This window comes from Lepus europaeus, chromosome 1, assembly GCF_033115175.1.
Source record: "Lepus europaeus isolate LE1 chromosome 1, mLepTim1.pri, whole genome shotgun sequence".
NCBI lineage: Eukaryota > Metazoa > Chordata > Mammalia > Lagomorpha > Leporidae > Lepus > Lepus europaeus.
Window position 1 is genome coordinate 99348089 of NC_084827.1, and position 27305 is coordinate 99375393.

Below are 27305 nucleotides of genomic sequence, written 5' to 3' on the forward strand. Positions count from 1 at the left end.
CTCTACTGCTTTCCCAGTTGCATTAGCAAGGAGCTGAGTCAGAGATGGAGCAGCTGGGACTCAAATCAGCACCTTATGGAGGTGGTGGCTCAACCCAATATGCCACAATGCCAGACCCTTGAGATTTATTTATTTGAGTGACAGCCAGGCAGAGAGAAAGATTTTCCATTCATTGGTTCACTCCCCACATGGCTGAAATAGCCAGGGCTGGGAGAGGTTGAAGCCAGGAGTCAAGAACTCCAACTGTATCTCCCACATGGTTGACAGGGACCCAAATACTTGAACCATCTCCTGCTGCCTTCCAAGACACATTAGAAGGCAGTTTCATCAGAATCAGAGCAGCTGAGACTTCAACCAGCACTCTGACGTGGGATTCCAGTGTCACAGCACTGGCTTAACTCTCTGTGCTGCAACACAGACCTCTAGATTGGGTTAATTTTTAACTAAAGCATGGGGCTTTTAGATTCAAAATACCAATTTGTATAAAAAATAAAAATATGATTTCTTAACCTCAGAAAAGTTTACAAACCCAAAAATATATTGCATTTAAAGTTTACTAGAGTTGTCATTCCTCCTCTTAAAGAAATCAATGTTTATAATGGGAAAACAAGAACAGAGGAAATTTACTTCAGCTGGGTCATTGTAGGACACCAGGACAATTGGAAATGGTTTTCTAATAAGTGTAAATGATTGTCAGCATATGAAACTGGGTACACGAGTTAATGGAGCTGAAAGGCTAACTGGTCTACCCACTGTGTCTTTGAAGAAAACAACCATACTGGTTTGTCAACATGTGGAAAAACATGTCTAGCCTGTTTTATAACTCTACAGGCCTGGCCCCAATAAATACTGGAGTGGCCTGAAATATCAGTCACCTAAACTAAAACGCATTCTACTTCCTTTCCCCCATTCCACATCCTTTAATATTGTCTTTTATCTGGATCCAACATGATCAATAGCACGTAACTTTTCAGAGTCTTCTTCAGTGTGGTTCCTTCAACACATCTAAAAGCATATGTTGTTTGTAATTGGCAGAAGTACCATTCCAGGTTGTTGGCATCTAGGGGAATCCTTCGTGATTTACCCTTTTGGGGTTCAATTGGTGAAATTAGGCACCATGACATGTTGAGTGGGAAATAGAGAATCAGGTTTTGGTGAAGATGCCTGAAATTCTTGAGAGCTTTTCTTACTTTCAATTTCTGAGTGGCTAGAAAACAGATCAAAAGCTACTGATTTATAAGATGAACCCATCACTTGCATGAGCCTGCCTGGTCAACTCTTCCCAGTCCATTTCCATTTGCCACTGGATGTTTCTAAAGCCAATCAAATTTTAGCCCTAAAGTAACATGCAGGACTTCACAGTGAGGCTTATTGGTTCTTGCAGAATGTGTGTTGTTCACCTGCACTTTTTAGAGCTGATTTATTTTTTTTTTTACTCCAGATGTTAGAAAGGATACTTAAGTGTGAACTATACATTTTCCTTTAATTTACTTTGTAGAATTAGAGATAAAAAAATCATAGGAAGCCATGGTTGTACTTTTGCACCCCACCTTTCACTCAGGCTATTAAATTCCTTTGAGCTTTATTTCCTCTTTCTAAACTTGGAGTCCATTAAGGAGGATTTAACCACTTCATATCCATCCCCTCAAAATCCTCTACCACTTTTATTTCTACCCCATTTGCTCTGGTGACTCCCAGACTTGGGTTTATTTAACAATTTGCTTTATCTCATCCTACACTCGATGCTTAGCACTGGAGGTAATCACACATTTGTATTTTGACAGCAACTTCAGAAGAGTGCTCAATGCACCTCAGAAACCATTTCACTTGTAGCTTTCTGGCACTCTTTCCCATTGCCCATCATGGTCATCCTAAATATTCTCCATTCTTCTTGAGTCTCCTACCCCATCATAATAGCAAATAAATTTTCCTCCAGTTTGAGCTGCAATTTTTTCAACACGTCACCCTATAAGGATAAACTTATCTATATACATTGCCACTCTTTTTCTTTCCTGTCTCAAAGAGAGCCATCTCTTCTATTCCTAAAGTTTAAATTTTAAGCTCCAGCCCATCTTCTTTCACCTATCCATCCAATCAATGCATTTCATCAAGTTTAATTATATGCAACAATGTAGAGGTTCACGCAAGGCAGATTTCCCCTCTTGGGAAATTCTAGAAACAGAGGACGAGGAAATAAAACTGATAAATTAATGTTATGACAGGAACACACATGGCTATAATACAGAATAGAATAATAGCTAAATTGTGATAGGGAAGTCCGAGAAGGTGTCTTTGTGAGGGCAATATTTAAGCTAAGATCTTAATGAACAGAAGAAATCAGCCATGAAGGCAGGAGGGTAGCAATAGTGATAAAAACTAAAGACACAACAAATGTTGTATATTTAATATGCTTCAAAGAACTGAGAGAAAGCAAAGGTACGGCCGGTGCTGTGGCTCAATAGGCTGATCCTCCGCCTGCGGCGCCGGCACCCCGGGTTCTAGTCCTGGTCGGGGTGCCGGATTCTGTCCCAGTTGCTCCTCTTCCAGTCCAGCTCTCTGCTGTGGCCCAGGAAGGCAGTGGAGAATGGCCCAAGTCCTTGGGCCCTGCACCCCATGGGAAACCAGGTGGAAGCACCTGGCTCCTGGCTTCGGATCAGCGTGGTGCGCCGGCTGCAGTGATCATTGGGGGGTGAACCAATGGAAAAGGAAGACCTTTCTCTCTGTCTCTCTCTCTCACTAACTCTGCCTGTCAAAAAAAAAAAAAAAAGAAAGAAAGAAAGAAAGAAAGTAAGCAAGCAAAGGTGCATGGGAGGAGTGAGTGAGGGGATCTTGGAATTGGAAAGATGAGGAGAGGTCCTTTGGCTAGGATAAAGAATTCAGATTTTTTTTTCTTTGTCCCATAGGAATTGACTGAAGGATTTTAAACAGGAGAATGGTGTGGGTCCAGCAGAGAGTGAAAAAAGAGATTCTATTAGGAGACTTCAGCAAATATCCTAGAGAAGGATTGTGGAAACTCAAGACATAGGAGTGGCATCTCTGGGGGTAGGAGTTGAGTTAATTTTGGCAACACAATAGGCAGTAGTTTGTGGGTTGACTTTGTTCACCATAAGGAAGAGGGAGAAGTCTAGAATGTTCTCCATATTTCTGCAACAAGATATGATGATGTCATACTAATTAAGAGAGGGAATGCAAAAGAAATGGTTGGATTGAATGGGGTGAAATCAAGATTTTCATTTCAGACACGTTGTATGTACTGTGCCTTTGCAGCATGCAGGGAAATTGCCAAGTAGCTAGGTCGATGTAAGAGTCTGGAATTCAGAGGAAAAATCTAACCTGGATCTAAATTTGGAAGATATTATCACACTTAAAATTATAAGTATGGATTGGATCACACAGTGACATACAACATAGAAGACAATGAAGTGCAGGACCTGGCTCTAAGAATCTTCTGTTTAAAGAGTAAGAAGAGAAGGACGAGGGTAAGAAGAAGACTGAAGGGAAACAGCCAGTGAGTGATGGATGAAAAGCACAAGAATGTAGTATCTCATTGGACAAGCAAACAGACAAAAAACTGAGTGCAAAGGAGGAGAGCTAGACTTGTCCACTTAGTCAACACTAATTTAAGTTTCATCAGGTCAGCAGACCTCATTACCCCCTCATCTATCTTTTTTTTTTTTTAAATCAATTATTTATTTGGGTAACAAGTTGGTTATGTTCACTGCATTGTATGAAACATCACAATATCATACTGGAAAGATATTAGCAGTACAGATTTGGATCAGAGTGGACAGTTTGAACAATAAACCATTTTGCATTTTTCATTCCCTATCTTTTAACAACCCCCTAAAGCCCAGTAAAGGGACAAATAGCTCTTAACATCATTATGTAAAGCACTTTAACTTACAAGGCTAAAATCTGAGAAAAAATATATTGTGGCAATAATTCTTTTTAGACCAAAAATCAGGTGCACAATAAATCAAACAATCAGGAAAGCTGCCGGTGTTCTAACGTGTGGCTCTCCAGAAACAGCTTCAGGAAAATGTTACAGAAAATACCATGAATTCCATTTCACACAGGACCAAGGCGATGACTCATTTTAGCTATACACAAGGGCAATTACATCCTGCTGCAACACAACTGAAACATATAGGAAAATGTTTACAAAAGCATCCACAACATGTAAACCATGTACAAATGGATACATTCATTACTTCTCTTAGCCCAGTTACTTCTTAGAGATAAATACTTTATACGATTCATGTTCAGCATCGACTGGATTTAATCATGCAAAACTCAAAAGAATTCTATCTTTTCTTTAAAGATTTATTTATTTATTTGAAAGTCTGATTGACACACAGAGAGAAGAAGAGGGAGGGAGAGAGAGAGAGAGAGAGAGAGAGAGAGAGAGAGGTCTTCCATCCACTGGTTCACTCCCCAATTGGCTGCAACAGCCGGAGCTGTGCTAACCTGTAGCCAGGAGCCAGGAGTTTCTTCTAGGTCTCCCACGTGGTTGCAGGGACCCAAGGACTTAGGCCATCCTCTACTGCTTTCCCAGGCCATAGCAGAGAGCTGGATTGGAAGTGGAGCATCTGGGACACAAACCAGTGCCTATATGGGATGCTGGCACTACACGCAGAGGCTTTACCTGTTACGCCAAATTGCCGGCCCCCCTCATCTATCTTTGATTATATGCTTCATTGTTCTCTAAGCTCACCATTCCCTCCTAGCCTTTTGGATGATAGCAGCCAGAGATTCTGAGAATTGGAGTCTTATATTAGAGTTATTTTTTTTCTTTTGTTAAAGAAATTTCAGAGTTTAACATTTATCTTTTTCCAACATTGACTTTCATATGTGGGAATTGTTCATATTTATGTAACTAAATCTGACAATTTTTAATTTAGTGCTTAAAAATCTATCAATTTATAGCCTCTCTTCTCTTTCTAATTATTTTATTTTCTAAATTGGATGTTCAAAACTATAATTCATAAATTCATAATTTGGTATCACAAATTAAATCTTTCATGAATTTTAAATTCCTATGCTTCAAATGTAAAAAAGTATGATTGCTAGTTATGTAGATTTAAGGTAAATTCACCTTTTGTTTAGGGGTATGGAAGTTATTCAACCATTCAAAGAAATAGTAGATTCATCTCTTTCTTAAAAAAAGAAAAACACCATATTTGTTACTTTGATTTATTAAGCCCTGTGGTAGACAGAAAGAAATGATCTTACAAAAATACATATATTTAATTCCTAATTGTCAGAACCTGTAACTGTTTTGTGTTTAAGAGTGAATATTACCTTATGTGACAAATGATGTAGCTAAGTTAAGGATCTTGAAAAGAAGGAATATATTGTGAGTTATCTAAATAAGCCTTAAATGGCCTAAATTTAGGGCTAGCCAGGTTTGAATCTATAAGTGTTCTTATAAAAGAGAACCACACAAAAGTTGGACATGAGGATATGGAGAGGAATGTAAAGACAGGCAAAGATTTGAGTGATGCAGCCCCATGTCAAGCAATGACAACAGAAATGGGAGGAGAGAAGGGACAGAATCTAGCCAAGAGCCTCTGGAGGGAGTGTGGCCTACTGACCCTTTGGTGTTTGGACTTCTGGCCTCCAGACCTTTGAGAGGGTGAGGATCTATTGTGTTCAGCCACCAGGTTTGTGCTGTGGTAACTTCTTACGGTGACCACAGGGAAGTAATGCAGATCTGGGTATCAGGAAGTGGAATACTGCTGTAAGAAATTCTTCAATCTATGGAAGCATTACCCAAGGGGTTGGATAACGAGGAGAGGCTGGCAAGATTTTGAGAAGCATGATAGAGGAAGCCTCCGTGACCTTGAAGAGATCGTTGGCGGATTCCATCATCTTTGAGAATACATATGTTTTCTTGAACAGACTATTGGTCAAAATAAAAGCCTTACAAGTGCTTCTTGTGAGGACTCAGGAAAATGCAGAGCACTTTGTTAGGAGGAGAGGTACTATGGTATGGTAATATGGAGGAGAGGTAACGTGTTGTGTAGTCATAGCAAACTTGTGTGTTGGGTCATGTGAAAATCAGCAGAATTTGTGAGTGAGGAAATTGAATACTGTCAAGGAACATGTTGAAGGTGCAGCCTGCTATCTGTTTTCTGACATAATAAATGTAAGAAGAAATAGATAAATTGAGGAAAGAACTGCTAAGCAGAATTTGGGGGAATTTATTATGGCAGCATAGGAAACTAATACAGCCCATGTGTGTAGTGAGGAATACATAATTTCTCAGAAACGTTAAGTCATGGATTTTCATGTAGAGTAAAATGAGTTTAGGCAGCTGCTACTAAACCATAATACCCAATCAAAACATGCTATTTTGATTGTACTTCACTTGTGAACTCAAGACATACTTCTATCAGCCTTTAATTTGCTTAACATTATCACTAATAATAAGGGAAATAAATTAACTTGGTCTTAGAGTTCATATTTCCAGACTGGCCTATAAACTTGAGTCATTTGTTTTGTTTGCTTGTTTTTGAAGCTTCAGATTCTCAGGACCTCTGCAAACTCTCTGAATGTGATATTCTGGGGCTGAGGATCAGATATGTATTTTTTCAGGCTTTATAGGTTATTATGATAACCAACCATTTTAGGGAGCTATTGAAATCACAGATTATACCTGATTTGTGGCCATTTCCTAAGTAGTTCCCATGCGTCATACATACACCAGGTGGGTCTTACATAACATTTGTATGCAATCTTATAACAAGTAATCTCTGTTTTTTTAGTTGATCAATTGAGGTTCAAAGAAATTCTACAACTTCTCCAAATCAGTAATTAGGGGAATTGACATTTAAAAACCTGTGTATCTGATTCTAAAATCCATTATCTTAGTGTAGTAGGGTAAAAACTGTACTTGTTCACATTCCCATATAAATCCTCTCTAGGTGAATGGTGTTGCGTGAGTTATTTAACTTCTCAAGATTCAATTTGCTCCATCTGAAGAAGTGTATAATATCTCTCAAGAAGTTGCTATGAATATTAAAATAAATTATCTACATAATAATGTCACCAACTGTAAATAAAGTTGCATGCAGATATGGACTGGATGGTTTGTCTATGGCTTTTACTTATATATGTGTGTGTGTGTGTGTGTGTCTTATCTATGGAATAAGTAAAATGAACCCATATTACTTGGCTCTCAGAAAATGCCACATCTTCTGCCAGCCTCTTTAATTCTCGTGGACTTGAAACTTCCTGAATGATTACTTCTGGAGCCAGATGGGACCAGAGCTTAGTCTCAGCTCTGGCATTTACGGACAGTATAATCATGGACTGGTTCTCCACGATTTCCATCATTCATCTACAAAGAGGAAAAGAGATGCTATTGGTGTGAGGTTTAAATTGAAATAATGTAGAGTGCTTATGATGCATATTTATGATCATTGTCATCATTAACTATCACATTACTAAAAGTAGCTTTGTTAGCAGGATAGCAATTGTTATTTTTTGATGTTCCACTGGGCACCACCCTGTAAATAGCAACATGGGCAGGAGATGAAGGAATGCCTATGGTGAGAAAGTATGAACAGCAGGGCATGGACAAAAATCAAGACCCACTTAACCTTGTTCTCTTTTCTGGCAAGGAAATGATTCCCAACATGTCTACTCTCCAGCAGAGTCTCAGCAAGAATCCCCAGATAAGAAAGCTGAAGGGAATTTATTTATTGGCACATATACTTACATTGTCCAGCAAATACACTCACACACAGGATGGGGAAAAGAATATATCCTTTGATGCTTGGCAGATGGCAAATGGAAAGGACAGTCATAAAGTACTTGGCAACAATAAATATCTCAGAGGGCTCTCTTCTGGTATGTAATGTAATACCAACAACAAAGGCTATCACTTAGTGAATTCCTGGGCCAGGGATTACGCTAGACATTGTATGTGTTTTTCACTTAGTGGCAAAGATACACTCTTTCCAAATTTCCTAATTGCTTCTCGGATGTTTTGCAATTAAGTTTCACACACTGCGTTTGATTAATTGTGGGGTGATGTTTTGATCCATGAATATCCTGTTCCTTCACAACAATTTTAACTCATGAGTTAGCATCCATATTGAATAAAAGCCATAACCACATTGTGCAAATAGGTAAACTGAGACACAGGTAGAGTAAGAAAAGTGTCAATGGTTGAAGTATTTGTAGGATTCAAAACAGAGTCTAACCACCTGCCAAGCACACATCCTTTCTACTGCAGCTTGGTGCTTCCCCAGGGAGACTTCAAGTTCTAGTTCTAACAACTACTGTCACTGGTTAATCTTCTGCTCTTTTGTTTTGCATTTCCCTCTCCTCAAGAAAAAGTACCTGATATCACAATGAAATCATCACTAGCATATACATGTATCACAAGGTGATAGAGGATACAGCGACTGTGTGCATGCACACAGTCACACTCTGAGACTTCAGAAGCTGCCTTGTGGATCTCATTAGCACATCTCTTGTGCTCTGCTTATATCCTGGCCCAGGTGTGCAGAACAGCTCGTTCACAACAACCTCCCAACCACCAGTGTCATCATGTGTTTTGTGGATGAGGTGTGGTCCACTCTCCTGAGATCTGTGCATAGTGTCCTCAACCGCTCTCCTCCACATCTCATCAAGGAAATTCTGCTGGTGGATGACTGCAGCACCAAAGGTATGAAAATCACACAAGCTCTCTCCTTAAAAGTCAAAGTTTAGTGTGAAGCAATACCAAATTGGGGGCCAATGCTGCAGAGTAGGAGGTAAAGCCACCACCTGCAGTGCTGGCATCTCATATGGGTGCCGGTTCCAGTCCTGGCTACTCCACTTCCAATCCAGCTCTCTACTATGGACTGGGAAATCAGCAGAGGATGGTCCAAGTCCTTGGGTCCTTGCACCCATGTATGAGGCCTGGAAGAAGCTCCTCCCTTCTGGCTTTGGATCCACTCAGCTCCAGCCATTGTGGCCATTTGGGGATGGAAGACCTCTTTCTCTCTCTGCCTCTCTTTCTTTATTTTTGTTTTTACATTTTAAGCTTTTATTTAGTGTGAAAGATGCATAGGAGAGTGAGAGCTTTATTTAAGAGGGAGAGGTAAATCTGAGTTCATACCATGCACCAGGAACCAGCCACGTGGAGGAGCATCTAGGCCAGGAAGTCTAGGGCGAGTGGCCCGAAGCCCACATGCCCCGGAGGTGCAAGGCTATAGTCAGCCCCTCCTAGTAAGAGGTTTCTGATTGGCTTATAGAAATAGTCAGGCATGTCTTTCACATTCACCTGTGAACTTTTTTTTAAAGATTTATTTATTTATTTGAAAGTCAGAGTTACACAGAGAGAGGAGAGGCAGAGAGAGAGAGAGGTCTTCCATCCGATGGTTCACTCCCCAACTGGCCTCAAAGGCCGGAGCTGCCCTGATCCGAAGCCAGGAGCCAGGAGTTCCTCTGGGTCTCCCATGCGGGTGCAGGGGCCCAATGACTTGGGCCATCTTCCACTGTTTTCCCAGGCCATATCAGAGAGCTGGATCAGAAGAAGAGCAGCCAGGACTAGAACCGAAGCCCACATGGGATGCTTGCGCTTCAGGCCAGGGTGTTAACCCGCTTAACCACAGTGCCAGCCCCATCACCTGTAAAGGCTTAAGAGGTAGAAGTTTAATCCTAATTTCAAGGAGGTAGTCAGCCTCAATAGCACCTGGTAAGGTCCCTTTCAGTTAAGCTAAAACTGATCTGAAGAGGATCATCTTATGAATGGCTTGTTCAGGAATTTCTAATGTTGGAATTTTTGTTAAAATCTCTTTGATTCCTTGGAACACCTTTCGTAGCTCCCCTGTCCAGCACAGTGTTTCTGTTTCAGGGGCTTTTAAGCAAACACAAGGCTTAGAATCCAATTCCTGGAATCCATAACAACTTTTGTAACTACGCTTTTCAGTACAGAGTCTGCATCACGGCGTCTTTAAAGCTATGTACAGAAGCTTGGAATCCAAATTTTGGAATTCAAATTCCATAGAATCCTGTCATCAGAAATTCCCAATACTGGAGCTTTAGTTAGAAGCTCCTTAGTTCGCTGGAACAACTTTTGCAGCTACCCTTTTCAGTACAGAATCTGCATCAGGGCATCTTTAAAGCTACACACAAAAGCTCGGAATCCAAATCTTGGAATCCAAAGTCCACAGAACTTTGCCATTCTCAGAAATCTCCTCAGCAGCCTTTAAATATCTGACCCTAAAACATACGGGATAGGAGTTTTACAGAGAGACGTGTATCCAAGATTGTACATTTGAGGCACGTACTAAACCTTAAATAAATACCTAAAAACACAGGCAATGTAGTTCGACACTTAGACATAACTAGAACTTATGATGCATAATATCACACAATAGAACAAAGTAAATCTTTGGGATTAAGTTTTACCATTAAAGTTAATACTGTAGCTCTTTGAGAACAGAGGTCCTGCCTGGGAAGTTAGTACACAGTGACTCTTGTTAATTTAACAATTAACACTCTTACGTATGACATCAGTTATCACCCGAGGCTCTTGACATGAGCTGCCTAGGCCATGGAAGCCTTTTGAGTTCCACAAACTCCATCAGTATTCAGACAAGGAGTCCCCTCCTCCCTCTGGAGAAAAGTATATCCTTATTTGATGGCCACTCTTTTCCACTGGGGTCTCACCCAGGGAGGTTTTCCATGTAGGGACACTTTTTCCACAAGTGTCCTGGCTTTCCACACCTGAAATAGTCTTGTAAGCTTTTTAGCCAGACCAAAATGCCTTTAGGGCTGATTTTGAGGTCACTGAGTGCTACTTAAAGCAACTGCCACTCTATGAGTCTGCTGTAAGGACTCCTTCCCATGTTGAAGCATTTACTCCTCTTTAACTTTATTAGTAGTAGCAGTAAACACTTAATCCTATTGACATGATCACTTTAACACTTAATCCCAGCTATATGACCACTTTAAAACTTAAAATGTTACCATTACTGAAATAGGACAAGACCCCCTAAAATTCACACTAAAATGTGGCCCCTTAAAGTTCCCTAGAAATGCTATCCGGGGTGCCACATGCACTACTGGAATTTGGGGTGCCTTACGATTTCAACACGGGCTTATTACTAAATCCTCAATATTAATAAGCCCGAGAGGGTTCTTGCCTAATATTTAGAGAAGAATTCTAAATACTGGCACAGATAAACGAAGCAGCATGGTACGTTTTAAGCTTTTATTTAGTGAGAAAGATGCATAGGAGAGTGAGAGCTTTATTTAGGGGAGAGAGAAGTGAATGGGGGTTCATACCGAGCACCAGGAACCAGCCACGTGGATGAGCATCTAGGCCAGGAAGCCTAGAGCACATGGCCCCGAAAGCCATGCACCCTGGAGGCATGGGGCTACAGCAAGCCCCTTCCTAGCAAGAGGTCAGGGAAAAAGAGCAGGCCGGGCCACGCTGTGGCCAGGCTTTTAACACACTTCCAAAAGGAGTGGCTAATTAACCTGATTGGCTGGTGGGCACCCTGGTGTGGCCAGGTAGGGGCATGAGGTCACACAAGGGCGTGGTCTTCCAGTTCACAAACCTAATCGATTTTAACCTATATGCCTGCCCACTTCATTACCATCTAGCCCAAGGGGATTTGCCATCCCATAGCATGTTTTAAACTGTACCTTAAGAAATAAGTCCGTAGGAATGCATGCAGAGCTATACAGCTTTACAGTCTTCATGAGCTTAATATTTTTAAGCATTTTACATGGATACATTGTATTAGCTATAATTTCTTAATCCCATCTAGTCGAAGGGTCTCCCAATTATTATCTATAGATCTTTATTAACTGTAGATCTACCCCGTGGAGAGACAGGGAGTAAATAGGGCTAAGCTTTGGCCCAGTTATATCTAACCTAACATCCCAGAGCTACTATACCTATTATAGGGCTTAATGTATATATATATCATACCCAGGAAATATAAACCACCCAGTCTGAGGAACGCCATTCCAGACTGTTAGAGGCGAAACAAAGGAAATATAAACCACCCAGTCTTAGAGAAACCATCAGAGACTGTTCCACTTGGAGGCAAAACAAAAAAAGCCCATCCAGTCTGAGAAACACCATTTCAGACTGTTAAAAATCCTGCTTCAGAGATGAAAATAATAAATTAAAATAATAAAAACATGCTTTAATATACATTGCTCTATTAATCAGGCATGTAGCATGTGGTGGGCCATGGGGGCTGCCATCTTGGGGCAGAAATCCCACCCTTCAGGACAGGAAGTAGAGTGTCCTCCATGTTTAAAGCTCCTCCTCCCTGATGCTAACATGTTTCTAAGCAACCAGACCAGTTCTCCAACTCGAAATTAGCAATTGAAAGCTTGTATGATAAGGCTCAGGGACAAAGAGAAATGCTTTAGAACTTTTTTTTTTTTTTTTTTTTAGCTGCTGGTACTAGTTAAAAACTTAACCTTAGAAAAACATGTAAATTGTCTTTGAAATACACTACAGCCAATCTAGAATCCTTAGGAGTTTTTAACCATGTAAATCTGTTTTGTCTCTCTTATTACATTGTACTAGTAACAACACCAAAGTCCTTGAACTCAGAAACCGTGAAAAAAAAAAAAAAAAAAAACACCAATCCATGCCTTCCTTTTTGAAAACTACAGGGCAGGGTGTTTCTGGCCTCATGCCACGTGGTCAACTACCACACTATGCTCCTCTCCCCACACAGATCTCAGCCCACTTTGAGCATGTTCACTGGCTGCCCAGGAGGGCTGCCATGCGCTCATGCAGGGCAGGGCTAGCTTGAGATATGGGTGGAGGTGCAGCTCCCTGTGGGTCACCCTCCTGCGGACCCAAAACTGGGACTCACAGCCAGCACCAGGGCAGAAGAGAGTGAAGCACCCTTCACCCACAAAGTCCATGCACACATCCCCACCAGGGCGGGTGCTTTGGAGTCCTGCATTCCCATGGCTGGGCGCACAGGGAAAGCACCAGCCCTGATGGTGGAGGAAAAGGGTGCAGGCAGAAAGATAGGGCCAAAAGCCACAGGAAGTCCACTCCCACTATGCTGCCTAGCTTTAAAATTTATTAAAAAATTTAAATTTCACATGTTATAAGTCTCTCCTTAAAAATTTTATATGTTAGAAGTCCCTTCATGGTTGCCATATATCTGAAATGACCCCCTAAAATCTGTATGAAAATGTGGCCCCTTAAAGTTCCCCAGAAGTCCCATCTGGGGTGCTACATATGCTATGGAAATTTGGGGTACCATACGATATCGCCATATGCTTATTAATAAATACCCAGTATTAATAAGCCCGAGAGGGTTCTTGCCTAATATTTAGAGAAGAATTCTAAATACCGGCATAAATAAATGAGTCAGCATGGTACATTTTAAGCTTTTATTTAGTGCGAAGATGCATAGGAGAGTGAGAGCTTTATTTAAGAGAGAGAGGTAAATCTGGGTTCATACCAGGAACCAGGAACCAGCCACGTGGAAGAGCATCTAGGCCTGGAAACCTAGGGCAGGTGGCCTGAAGGCCACGTACCCCGGAGGCGCAGGGCTACAGCCATCCCCCTCCTGGCAAGAGGCTCGGAAAAGAGGAAAAGAGCTCTGCCTTTCAAACAAATAAATAAATCTTAAAAACATATACCAAATTGGTGGTAAAGTTACAGCCTAGTTTGATGAGGTGCAAATATTTTACAAATGCTAAATCATTATTTCCTGTGGAGATACGGAGGTATAAGTCTCACGAGACTTACGGAATATTTTTTAAATATTTTATTAATTTGAGAGGTAGTTACAGAGATAAGAAGAGATAGAGAGAAAGGTCCTCCATCCACTGGTTCACTCCCCAAGTGGCCACAACAGCCAGAGCTGAGTTGATCCGAAACCAGGAGCTGGAAGCTTCTTCTGGGTCTCCCACATGAGTGCAGGGGCTCAATGACTTGGGCCATCTTCTGCAACTCTTCTAGGCCATAGCAGAGAGCTGGATCGGAAGAGGAGCTGCTGGGACTCGAACCAGTGCCCATATAGGAATACTGCTACAGGCGCCACAGAGCCAGCCCTAAGACTTATGGAATATTTAAAATAACCAACCTAGGGCTCTGGTAAACTACCTGTCTCAGGCTTCCCTGGAGCTGTGACCCTCCTGTCTTGTAGGAGTCATTTGCTAACTACACCTATTTGGAAATGGATACTGTGAACATCAGAATCCAGAAGATGTTCTGTACAACCACCCAAATCTGCAATTGCCCCACAACAAATGGGATGCCTTTCCTCTGGTGATAACTAGAGTTTGGTTTAAGCTCCATGGAAAGCAAAGAAAGGGAAGTCCTACAGCTTCTTCCTCAAAGGCAAGGCATATTATGTGTTCAGTCAAGTGTTGGACAGACAAATTGCCCATCCAAACCAGAAAGATGTGGCTCTAACTACGTTCAAAGGCAGCATTGACCATGTTCTTTAAGTATATTTTTATTACAGGAAAGGATTTCACTGAGTTGTCAGAAAGCTTGTTTACTGGATTGTCCCAAGTGCCATGACTGATACATTATAGATTCCCCAAATGCAGCCCATTTCAGAAACTTTTAGAAAACAGTAAAGGGATGACAATGTTAAAGGAAGAGCTAAGCCTTCATTTGTGACACGTGATATAAGCAGTTTCTTTAGCCCAAGAGATTCTACCATAACTACAATGAGCTTGAAAAGTAGGGAGATGCCAGACGAAAACTGGTTGAAAACTTTAAATGGCCCTGAAAGCATCAACAGACATAATAGACATTTACTAAGCAGATAAAAGTGTTTTAATGAGGGGGCAGAGCCAGATTTTGTTGGACCTGAAGCTTATACACTTTTCAGAGTCCTCTCTAAGGAAAATAACATGAAATTAGTAGGAAAGCTGCAAAAGTCTTCCAGGAATTCATTCTTGCTTGGAGCAGCTGTCAGTAGCTGAATTAAAGTACAAAAAAGTGTCTATGAGCCACTCAACACACCTCATAAAGCACTGGAAAACCTCCCTTTGGCTGGATCACACTCTGGCCATTCAGAAACAGAGGAAAGGTGTGGTGGAGAGGATATCAAAGTAGGACATAACAGTGATCTCAACCATCTATGGTTGCACCAGCTTTTATTATTTTATTTTACGAATTTTACATTTTGAACACATTGCTTAACCTCTTTCCTGGGTCTTGGAAGGGACATTTGCAAACGGGCAGAGGAAGAAGTTGTACAAAAGCCCGAGCTTCATTTATTTTAAGGTAAATCTACCGTGTCTTGATAAATATGCAGAAAAGGTGAGCCCTCTGCTGTGTTATTTTGCAACACTAAAAAGAAGGACTTGGAGTTTGAGAAATCCAACAGCTGGGAATATTAAGCTGAGACAAAACCCTTCCAAGAAAATGACGTCAGGAAATAAAATTGTGGTGCAAGGAATAAAATTTATGAACATAGTAGTAACATAGTTTTTGGAATTTGACATTGTAATGGCACTTTTCTAGTCTATCCAGACAGTTAATGAAAGTGTTTTCTTGTTTATCCTTATTCTGATACAGACTACCTAAAAGATAATTTGGATAAATACATGTCTCAGTTTCCAAAGGTTCGGATTCTTCGCCTCAAAGAGAGACATGGCTTAATAAGAGCCAGGTTGGCAGGGGCACAAAATGCAACAGGTAACAAGCAATTTGTTCTTTGTTTTGGTTACATTTTTGTTTTAACTTAAAATGTTTTCAAACAGAGCAAATTTGAAAAAGTAGTACAGCGAACTAGTACTAGTGGAGAAGTAGAGTATCCGTGAACTAATTCCACTGTTTTTAACCTTTTGCAATATGTGTTTCATCACACAAATTCGTAGAAACCTGTTTATATGCACACATACTCCCGCCCCCAAACATAGTAAGGGAATTTACAGATTTCATGACCCAGTAGGCTAAGTACTGCAGTAGACATCTCTAAATAATGGGGTTATTCCCTTAAACAAGCACAGCTTTCATACCTAAATATCGCAATGAGACACTCTTCAAATTTCCTAATTGCTCCCTACATGTTGTTTTAATTAAGTTTCACACACTGCATTTGATTAATTTTCATCCATGGTATATTCTGTTTCCTCACAACATTTTTATCCCATGAAAATTTTATCCGTAATGATCCTTGCTTGAATTAAGCCAGAACTGTAAAATCATTTTTCTATCATTCTTTCTTCTCTCTTTTTGATTGACATTCATTCATACCAAGTACTACTCTATTTGCTTTCTCTACTAACTCATTTAATCTTTATAAAAACTCTATAAGTAAAAGCATTTCCCTGTTTTATAGATGAGATCCTAGAGACACAGAGAAGTTATGAGTTTTTTAAGTTGTTGCAGCTAGTTTAATGCTAAAGACACCATGGTGGCCACACCCACTGCTGCCAGAGTCTATACTCTCACCTGCTTCCCTTTGCTGCCTCTAGGTGTTTAACCACCACCCTACCCTGTAGGCCCCAGCATCGCAGACCTCTATCATCTTGAACTCAACCATGTTCTGATGGGGAATTGCTGATTTGAGTTTAACTTCCATCTAACTTGACCTCAGATTTGGAGACCTTATCTCATTGGTTTGCTAATGAATTTCTTCTGTTTGTAATGGAAATTTTAAGTGATCAATAAATAAATCACACTAAAATTGGAATTGCAGTGACATCTAAGTTTCTTAGTCAAAAAGTACATTCAGAAAAAAAAAATTCCACAGGAACCATTTATTAAGGTATAAAATCTTCAAGTGTTCCATAAATACAACTTTAGGAACATAGTGATAGTGATTCTTCCTATGGTACCCACTCTCCCACCCTCACTCCTACCCTTCTTCCTCCTTCCTCTCCTATTCTCATTTTTTTTAAGATCTATTTTCAATTAACTTTATACACAGAAGATTAAACTAAGAGTTCAATGAGCAGTATTAAAAAAAAAAACTATTCCTCAACAGTTTTTGATTTCTCCTTTGATTTCTTCTATGACCCACTGTTCATTCAGGAGTATGTTGTTCAGTGTCCATGTATTGCATATTTTCTAGAGATTCTTGAGTTGTTGATTTCCAGCTTCATTCCATTGTGGTCAGAGAAGATGCATGGTATGATTTCAATATTTTTGAATTTGCTGAGACTTCATTTATGTTCTGGCTGTGTCTTCCCTAGATAAAGTTTCATGTATTAATGAGAAGAATGTGTATTCTACAACTGTAGTATGAAAAGATCTGTAGATATCCATTAGGTCCATTTGGTCTATAGCAGCAGTTAACCGTTGTTTCCTTGCCGATTTTCTGTTTGGTTGATCGGTCCATTGCTGAAAGTGGAATATTGAAGTCTCCCATTGCTATTATATGGGAGTCTATGTCTCCCTTTAGATCCATTAACATTTCTTTTAAATAGCCAGGTGACCTATAGTTAGGTGTGTATACATTTATTATAGTCATATTTTCCTGTTGAATTGAACCCTTAAACATTGCATTCTTTGTCTCTTTTAACAGTTTTTGTGATAAAGTCTATCTTGTCTAATATTAGGATGGCTACACTAGCTCTCTTTTTATTTAAATTTTTATTTATATAAATAGAACAAATTTCATGTATGTTGTACATGCAGTTTTAAGTGATACCCCCCCACCTCATCCTCCCCCTCCTCACTCCAACCCTTCCCCCTTTCTTTCTTATTTTTCTTTTAATTTTTGCTATAATATACTTTGTTATTTGAGAACAAGGTTTATCATTAATTGAAGAAGCACCTAAGGAAACCAAGGAATGGAGTTGGGCACTTGTTAACTTAACAATTTTTTTAAACTTTTATTTAATGAATATAAATTTCCAATGTACAGCTTATGGATTACAATGGTTTCCTCCCCATAACTTCCCTCGCACCCACAACCCTCCCCTCTCCCACTCCCTCTCCCCTTCCATTCACATCAAGATTCATTTTCAATTCTCTTTATATACAGAAGATCAATTTAGTATATATTAAGTAAAGATTTTAACAGTTTGCACCCACATAGAAACACAAAGTGAAAAATACTGTTTGAGTACTAGTTATAGCATTAAATCACAATGTACAGCACATTATGGACAGAGATCCTACATGAGGAGTAAGTGCACAGTGACTCCTGTTGTTGACTTAACAAATTGACACTCTTGTTTATGGCATCAGTAATCACCCTAGGCTCTAGTCATGAGTTGCCAAGGCTATGGAGGCCTTTTGAGTTCGCCCACTCTGATCATATTTAGACAAGGTCATAGTCAAAGTGGAAGTTCTCTCCTCCCTTCAGAGAAAGGTACCTCCTTCTTTGATGACCTGTTCTTTCCACTGGGATCTCACTCATGGAGATCTTTCATTTAAGTCATTTTTTTTTTTTTGTAAGAGTGTTTTGGCTTTTCATGCCTGAAATACTCTCATGGGCTTTTCAGCCAGATCCAAATGCCTTAAGAGCTGATTCTGAGGCCAGAGTGCTGTTTAGGACATCCGCCATTCTATGAGTCTGCTGTGTATCCCACTTCCCATGTTAGATCGTTCTCTCCCTTTTTATATTCTATCGGTTAGTATTTTCAGACACTAGTCTTGTTTATGTGATCCCTTTGACTCTTAGTCTTATCATTATGATCAATTGTGAACAGAAATTGATCACTTGGACTAGTGAGATGGCATTGGTACATGCACCTTGATGGGTTTGAATTGGAATCCCCTGGTATGTTTCTAACTCTACCATTTGGGGCAAGTCCGATTGAGCATGTCCCAAATTGTACATCTCTTCCCTCTCTTATTCCCACTCTTATTTTTTTTTAATTTAACTTTTATTTAATGAATATAAATTTCCAAAGTACAGCTTATGGGTTACAATGGCTTCCCCCTCCCAAAACTTCCCTCCCACCAACAACCCTCCCCTTTCCCGCTACCTCTCCCCTTCCAATCACATCATGATTCATTTTCAATTCTCTTTATGTACAGAAGATCAGTTTAGTATATATTAGATAACGATTTCAACAGTTTGCCCCCATATAGCAACACAAAGTGAAAAAAAAAATACTGTTGGAGTACTAGTTATAGCATTAAATAAGAGTGTACAGCACATTAAAGACAGAGATCCTACATAATATATTTTTTTAAATTAATTAACTTTCTATGCCATTTCCAATTTAACACCAGGTTTGTTTTTTTCATTTCCAATTATCTTTATATACAGAAGATCGATTCAGTATATAATTAGTAAAGATCTCATCAGTTTGCACCCACACAGAAACACAAAGTGTAAAAATACTGTTTCAGTACTAGTTATAGCATCACTGCACATTAGACAACACATTAAGGAGAGATCCCACATGGGATGTAAGTACACAGTGACTCCTGTTGCTGACTTAACAATTTGACACTCCTGTTCATGGCATCAGTAATCTCCCTAGGCTCTAGTCATGAGTTGCCAGGGCTATGGAAGCCTTTAGAGTTCGCTGACTTTGATCTTATTCCGATAGGGTCATAGTCAAAGTGGAAGTTCTCTCCTCCCTTCAGAGAAAGGTACCTCCTTCTTTGATGGCCCCATTCTTTCCACTGGGATCTCACTCACAGAGATCTTTCTTTTAGGTCTTCTTCTTTTTTTTCTTTTCCATGGTATCTTGGTTTTCCATGCCTACAATATTCTCATGGGCTCTTGAGCCAGATCCGAATGCCTTAAGGGCTGATTCTGAGGGCAGAGTGTTGTTTAGGACGTCTGCCATTCTATGAGTCTGCTGTGTATCCCACTTCCCATGTTGGATCTTTCTCTCCCTTTTTGATTCTATCAGTTAGTATTAGCAGACACTTGTCTTGTTTGTGTGATCCCTTTGATTCTTAGACCTATCAGAGCCATCGAATGTGAACTGAAATTGATCACTTGGACTATTTAGATGGTATTGGTACATGCCACCTTGATGGGATTGTATTGGAATCCCCTGGCACATTTCTAACTCCATCATTTAGGGCAAGTCTGATTGTGCATGTCCCAAATTGTACATCTCCTCCCTCTCTTTTTCCACTCTGAAATTTAACAGGGATCACTTTTCAGTTAAAATTTAAACACCTAAGAATAATTGTGTGTTAATTACAGAGTTCAACCACTAGTACTAGAACAGCAACAACAACAAATACTAAAAAGGATAAAGTATTACATTGTACATCTAGAGTCAGTACAAGAGCTGATCAGTTCATTGTTTCTTATAGTGTCCATTTCACTTCAACAGGTTTCCCCTTTGGTGCTCAGTTGTCGCCGATCAGGGAAAACAAATGATATTTGTCTCTTTGGGACTGGCTTAATTCACTCAGCATGATGTTTTCCAGATTCCTCCATCTTGTTGCAAATGACTGGGTTTCATTGTTCCTTACTGCTGTATAGTATTCTATGGAGTACATGTCCCATAATTTCTTTATCCAGTCTACTGTTGATGGGCATTTGGGTTGGTTCCAGGTCTTAGCTATTGTGAATTGAGCTGCAATAAACATTAATGTGCAGATGGCTTTTTTATTAGCCAAATTAATTTCCTTTGGGTAAATTCCAAGGAGTGGGATGGCTGGGTTGTATGGTAGGGTTATGTTCAGGTTTCTGAGGAATCTCCAGACTGACTTCCATAGTGGCTTAACCAGTTTGCATTCCCACCAACAGTGGGTTAGTGTCCCTTTTTCCCCACATCCTTGCCAGCATCTATTGTTGGTAGATTTCTGAATGTGAGCCATTCTCACCGGGGTGAGGTGAAACCTCATTGTGGTTTTGATTTGCATTTCTCTGATTGCTAGTGATCTTGAACATTTTTTCATGTGCCTGTTGGCCACTTGGATATCCTCTTTTGAAAAATGTCTTTTGAGGTCCTTGGCCCATCTCTTAAGTGGGTTGTTTGTTATGTTGTTGTGGAGTTTCTTGATTTCTTTGTAGATTCTGGTTATTAACCCTTTATCTGTTGCATAGTTTGCAAATATTTTTTCCCATTTTTTCGGTTGCCTCTTCACTGTCCTGACTGTTTCTTTTGTAGTTCAGAAACTTCTCAATTTGATGCAATGCCAATAGTTAATTTTGGCTTTGACTGCCTGTGCCTCCAGGGTCTTTTTCAAGAAGTCAGCCTGTGCCATAATCTTGCAGGGTTTCTCCAATGTTCTCTAATAATTTGATGGTGTCGGGTAGTAGATTTAGGTCTTTAATCCATGTTGAGTGGATTTTTGTGTAAGGTGTAATATAGGGGTCTTGCTTCATGCTTCTGCATGTGGAAATCCAATTTTCCCAGCACCATTTATTGAATAGACTGTCCTTGCTCCAGGGATTGGTTTTAGATCCTTGATCAAATATCAGTTGGCTGTAGATGTTTGGGTTGATTTCTGGTGTTTCTAATCTGTTCCATTGGTCTATCTATCTGTTTTTGTACCAGTACCATGCTGTTTTGATAACAACTGCCCTGTAGTATGTCCTGAAATATGGTATTGTGATGCCTTCAGCTTTGTTTTTGTTATACAAGTTTGCTTTAGCAATTCGAGGTCTCCTGCGTCTCCGTATGAATTTCAGCATCATTTTTTCCAGATCTGAGAAGAATGCCTTTGGTATCTTGATTGGTATTGCATTGAATGTATAAATTGCTTTTGGGTGAATGGACATTTTGATGATGTTGATTTTTCCAATCCATGAGCATGAAAGATTTTTCCATTTTTTGGTATCCTCTTCTATTTCTTTCTCTTATATATGACATCAGTGATCATCTGAGGCTCTTGACATGAACAGCCTAGGCTATGGAAGCCTTTGAAATCCAGAAACTCAGTCAGTATTTAGACAAATCTATAAGCAAAGTAGAAATTCTCTCCTCCCTTCAGAGAAAAGTATATCCTTCTTTGATGACCATTTCTTACCACCGGGATCTCACCCATAGAGATCCTTCATGTAGGACACTTTTGCCACAGTGTCTTGGCTTTCCATGCCTGAAATGCTCTTGTGAGCTTTTCAGCCAGACCAGAACACCTTAAGGGCTCATTCTGAAATCAGAGTGCTACTGAGGTCAGAGTGCTACTTCAAGCAATTGTCTTTCTGGGTCTGCTGTATAGACTGCTTCCCAGGTTGGAGCATTCATACTTTTTTTTTTTTTTTTTTTTTTTTTTGACAGGCAGAGTGGATAGTGAGAGAGAGAGACAGAGAGAAAGGTCTTCCTTTTTGCCGTTGGTTCACCCTCCAATGGCTGCTGCAGCTGGCGCATCTCGCTGATCAGAAGCCAGGAGCCAGGTGCTTCTCCTGGTCTCCCATGCAGGTGCAGGGCCCAAGGACTTGAGCCATCCTCCACTGCCTTCTCGGGCCATAGCAGAGAGCTGGCCTGGAAGAGGGGTAACCAGGATAGAATCCTGCACCCCAACCGGGACTAGAACCCTGTGTGCTGGCGCCGCAAGGTGGAGGATTAGCCTGCTAAGCCACGGCACCGGCCATTCATACCTTTTTAATTCTATCTATTATTATTATTACCAAACAACCCTATTTGTATGATTACTTTAACGCTTAATTCTATCCTATGATCATTTTAACACTTAAAATGCCTTTTTTTACCACCCGGCTTATGGGGATTTGAGGTCCGATGGCAAGTTTTTAAATTGTACCCTTAGAAGTAAGTCCTTAGGAATGTATGCAGAACAATACAGCTTTACAATTACAAGCTTCATACATTTCATAATTACAACTGTAGGAATATGGTGATTCTTCCCACTGTGCCCATCCATACTCCCCATCCATACTCTCCCATCCATACTTCCAGCCCCTTTCTCCTCCCTCTCTCATTCCCACTCTTGTTTTTTACTAAGATCTATTTTTAATTAACTTTCTATACATATGGTTAACTCTATGTTAAATAAAGAGTTCAACAAATAGTATGAAAAAAAAAAAACTGTTCCTCAATAGTCAAGACAAGGGCTGTTCAAATTCATTGCTTCTCAAAGTGTCAATTTCACTTCTACAAATTGCCTTTTAGGTGCTCTATTTGTTACCACAGTTCAGGTAGAACATATGGTATTTGTACCTTTGGGACTGGCTTATTTCACTAAGTATGATGTTTTCAAGTTTCATCCATTTTATTGCAAATGAACAGATTTCATTTTATTTTACTGTTGTGTAGTATTCCACGGTATATATATCCCATAATTTATTTATCCGTTCTTCAGTTGATGGGCATTTGGGTTGATTCCATGCCTTAGCTATTGTGAATTGAGCTGCAATAAACCTGGAGTACAGATAACTCTCACATATTCTTATTTCATTTCCCTTGGGTAAATTCCCAGGAGTGGGGTGGCTGGTCATACAGTAGGTGTATATTCAGATTTCTGAGGAATCTCCATACTGTCCTCCATAATGGCTTTACCAGTTTACATTCCCACCAACAGTAGATTAATATATCTTTTTCCCCACATCCTTCCCAACATTTGTTGTTTGTTGATTTCTGTATGAAAGCCATTCTAATGGGAATAAGGTGAAATCTCTTTGTGATTTTGATTTGCATTTCCCTGATGGTAGTGATCTTGAGCATTTTTTCATGTCTCTGCTGGCCATTTAGATTTCCTCTTTTGAAAAATGTCTGTTTAAATCCTTTGCCTTTCTTTACTGGATTTCTTGTTCTGTTGTTGTGTTTCTTCATTTCTTTATATATTCTGATTATTAATCCTTTATCAGTTGTATAGTTTGCAAATAATTTCTCCCATTCTGTCGGTTGCCTCTTTGCTGTGTGTTTCTTTTGCAGTACAGAAGCTTCTCACTTTGATGTTAATCCCATTTGTCAATTTTGGCTTTGATTGCCTGTGCCTCTGGGGTTTTTTTCCAAGAACTCAGCCTGCGCCATAATCTTGCAGGGTTTCCTCAATGTTCTCTAATAATTTGATGGTATTGTGTCATAGATTTAGGTATTTAATTCATGTTGAGTTTTCATAATGAAAGGCTGTTGTATTTTATGAAATTCTTTCTCTGAATCTACTGAGATAATCACATGGTTTTTGTTCTTCAGTTTGTTAATGTGATGTATCATGTTTATTGATTTGCAAATATGTAACCATCCTTGCCTGCATACCAGGGATAAATCTCACTTGGTCTGGGTGAATGATCTTTTTGATGTGTTCTTAGATTCAATTAGCTAATATTTTGTTGATGATTTTTGCATCAAGGATATTGGTCTATAGTTGTCTTTCTCTGTTGTAACTTTTTCTGGCTTTTTCTGGCTTTATAGAAAGAATTTAGGAGGATCCCCTCCCTTTCAATTCTTTTGAAGAGCTTGGGAATAATTGGAGTCAGTTCTTATTTAAATATCTGGTAGACTTCAGCCTATCCTGGCCTGGGCTTTTCTTTGTTGGGAGGGTCTTTATTACTGATTCAATTTGTCTTGTTTATGGGTCTGTTTAGGTTTTCTATGTATTCATGTCTCAATTTATGTAGGTTGTATGTGTCCAGGAATCTATCCATTTCTTCTAGGTTTCCCAGTTTGTTGCCATACATCTCTGTAGTAATGTCTGATGATTCCTTTTATTTCTGTTGTGTGTTGTTATATTTCCTTTTTCATCTCAATTTTATTGATTTAGATCTTCTCCCTCTTTTTGTATGGGGTATTGATTTTATTTATTTTTTCAAAAAAACAGCTTTTATTTCACTGATGTTCAACAACTAAGTACAACTGATATGCATTATGAAATCTTAACTGGTGACTATTTACAGAACAATATTACAGAGGTGAAAGAGGGAGGAGGCTATTACAGTGGGTTCCACACCCACATCCACAGAGGCTACCTTTGCAGTTCAAGAAAGAGTAGATGGAAATATTTAGGTGAAAAATTGCATCTATTCTGAATACATACCAACTGTGTTGCCTTGTCATTATTCCCTAAACAGCTATGTATGCTGCATTCACAGGTATTATAAGTAATCTAGGGATGGTTTAGTTATGGATTGCTTTAGCTTGTGACTGGAAGGATTGCATATATGGTATAAAAATAGTATGCCATTATTTTATGAGGGGTTTAAGCATCTGTGGATTTTGTTATCTGTAGGGTGTCCTGGAACCAATATCCCATGGATACCAAGGAAAAACTTTATATAAACAATAAATAAACAATAAATTCATAACTTACTCTGGAAAATTCATATAGCATTACAAAATATTTGTTCTCAATTTCCATTCCTGTCTCTCTATGGATGTCAGGGTCTGTGGCCTATACTAGGGACATCAGTCTTTGCCTGAGAGTTTGGAGAGAAGTAGAAAGATGTGTCTTGATGTGGTTAGTAAGAGCCTTACCTAAAAATACCAAAGTGTGCCTGACCCTTTGGAGAACTTAAGGAAATTCAGAGTTCTCTACAGGCTTTAATTGATGTTACAATTTAAGGACTAGCAGTGAGGTAGGGCTATCTGGGCTGGTTGTTCCCCAAACTTCTGAAGTAGAGATAGGTAGGAGACCACTTAGGGCCTGAAATATCCCATAAATCAGATTAGCAAAAATACAGGACAGATATATTCCCCAGAAATTCTTGTCTAAACTGAGAGATTAAAGAGAGGAATCTGAGTGTAGAATCTGAAAGATCTTTGACAGCTACTGTTCCATAAAGATTTACCTTGTAGGATGCAAAGAAAATGGAAGCAATAAGCAAAGAAGAGAGTTAATCTGAAATCCAAGAACATGCAGAAACAGAAGTCAACTGGCCCATTTTGGTCCCAGGGTATTATAAGCCTCTGAGGAAACTGGAAAGATTCATCTACAAGATAACAGACAGCCAAGCAGTAATATTAATGATTATCAAGGTACACAGTGCCTTCATGTTTCATGATGTTAGGTTATTCCTAGGAATCTGATTCAGGCGAAATATCAGGTTCAATCTGTTGCTTGCTGTGAATGAGGAAGCTGAAAGGCCCAGGTAGGTTTTAAAAGTATGACAGGTAGGCTAGGACTAAAGGATCTGTAAGAATCGTTTGCTATAGGAAGGCATACAGTGGGAAAGATTCACTACCAAGCACTAACAATCAGATTCTTACCTCCTTCTCAACACAACATTTAATGATGTTCTCAACAATGCCATGAGTGTTGGAAAGACTCTGCAGGCTAACTGTAAGTAACTGGTCAAGAAGGGACATTTAATTCCTGACCAATTCCAAGGTCTCCTGAAAAGCAACCATGGGCAGACTTCGGTAAACTCACACAACTTCTATCTGTAGTAGGTAAAACAGGTGACTTTCTTAGCATAACATATAAGTCACAATGTAAAATTAAATGGCAAGCCAGGCCTACATCTTCCCAGGAACCCTAAACATAACATTCTAGCATGAATTGGTGCTGACAGAATTAATCCAAGTTGGTCTACTAAGTGTGAAAGTAGGTCTCTGCTCAACAAAGAGCCAAAGCCATTTGGCACATTTGTTGACCAAAGCTATTTGGCACATTTGGTTGGCCAAAAAAAAAAAAAAAAAAAAGAAAGAAAAAAAATTATATGTACTATGTACTACAATACTAGGACCTAATATTAGGAACCAAGAAAGTCCTGCCATCCCAGGGTTGTATTAATTATTGTGATCTTCAGTTTAAATATTCACTGAAAAATAGTAAATAGTATTAGATATCTATTAAGAGGTTAGGTTTAGAGAGGACTTAGAAAGGTAACCATAAAGTAAGGCTCAGAAAGTTTAAGTAACTTATTCAACATGTTAAGGAAGAACACAATTGGAGTTAAAGGAACTTGTGTATAACTTCAATACTATGTTCATTTCACTGTCTCTGCATAAGGAACAGTATATACAATGTCCCTAGACAATATCCACCCGAATTGGAAATCCTGCCAAGATTCAGTTGCTCAGAGCTCCATGTTTTCTTATCTACTACAACCCTGGGATCTTATTTTTAATTAAAACGCTTTAAAGTAGAACAAAGACATTTATGCATAGGAAGATTCTTCTCTCCCCTCAAATAAAACAATATAAAACACCAGACAGCTTCAGGCAGATTCTGCTTCCGTCACTTCCTGGCAACAAGTACATGAGAAATCTTTATGGAGCTGTGGCCCACTACCATTTGGGGACCCACTCTGCTGCCACTGAAACAGAGGACATTGATCCAGGCCCATCTGACCCTACAGGCTTGCAATAGGCACAGGGATACATAATAGAGCATAGTATAGTAGAGAAGATTTTAATGGATTTTAATGGATTTTAATGGAGTGCTAGTGTGAGTAGTAAGAGAAAACCACTGTATTTAACTCATACTATCCCACTAACCAAATGGACCTTGCAAACCACGCCATATGCCCTACACTCCTAGATGGCCCATGAGCCTTCCCATAACAGGGAAGAAAGCTGTACCA

The 27305-nt window shown here is 39.5% G+C and overlaps 1 protein-coding gene across 1 annotated transcript in view; it reads left to right on the top strand.

The window, feature by feature from the left end:
* Positions 1-27305, top strand: part of GALNT5 (polypeptide N-acetylgalactosaminyltransferase 5) — a 59717-nt gene that overhangs the window by 12752 nt on the left and 19660 nt on the right. Inside the window, exons 2-3 of the mRNA XM_062199840.1 lie at positions 8511-8677; positions 15527-15646. Coding sequence (XP_062055824.1) covers positions 8511-8677; positions 15527-15646 — 287 coding nt within the window. The remainder of the gene's footprint in view (positions 1-8510; positions 8678-15526; positions 15647-27305) is intronic.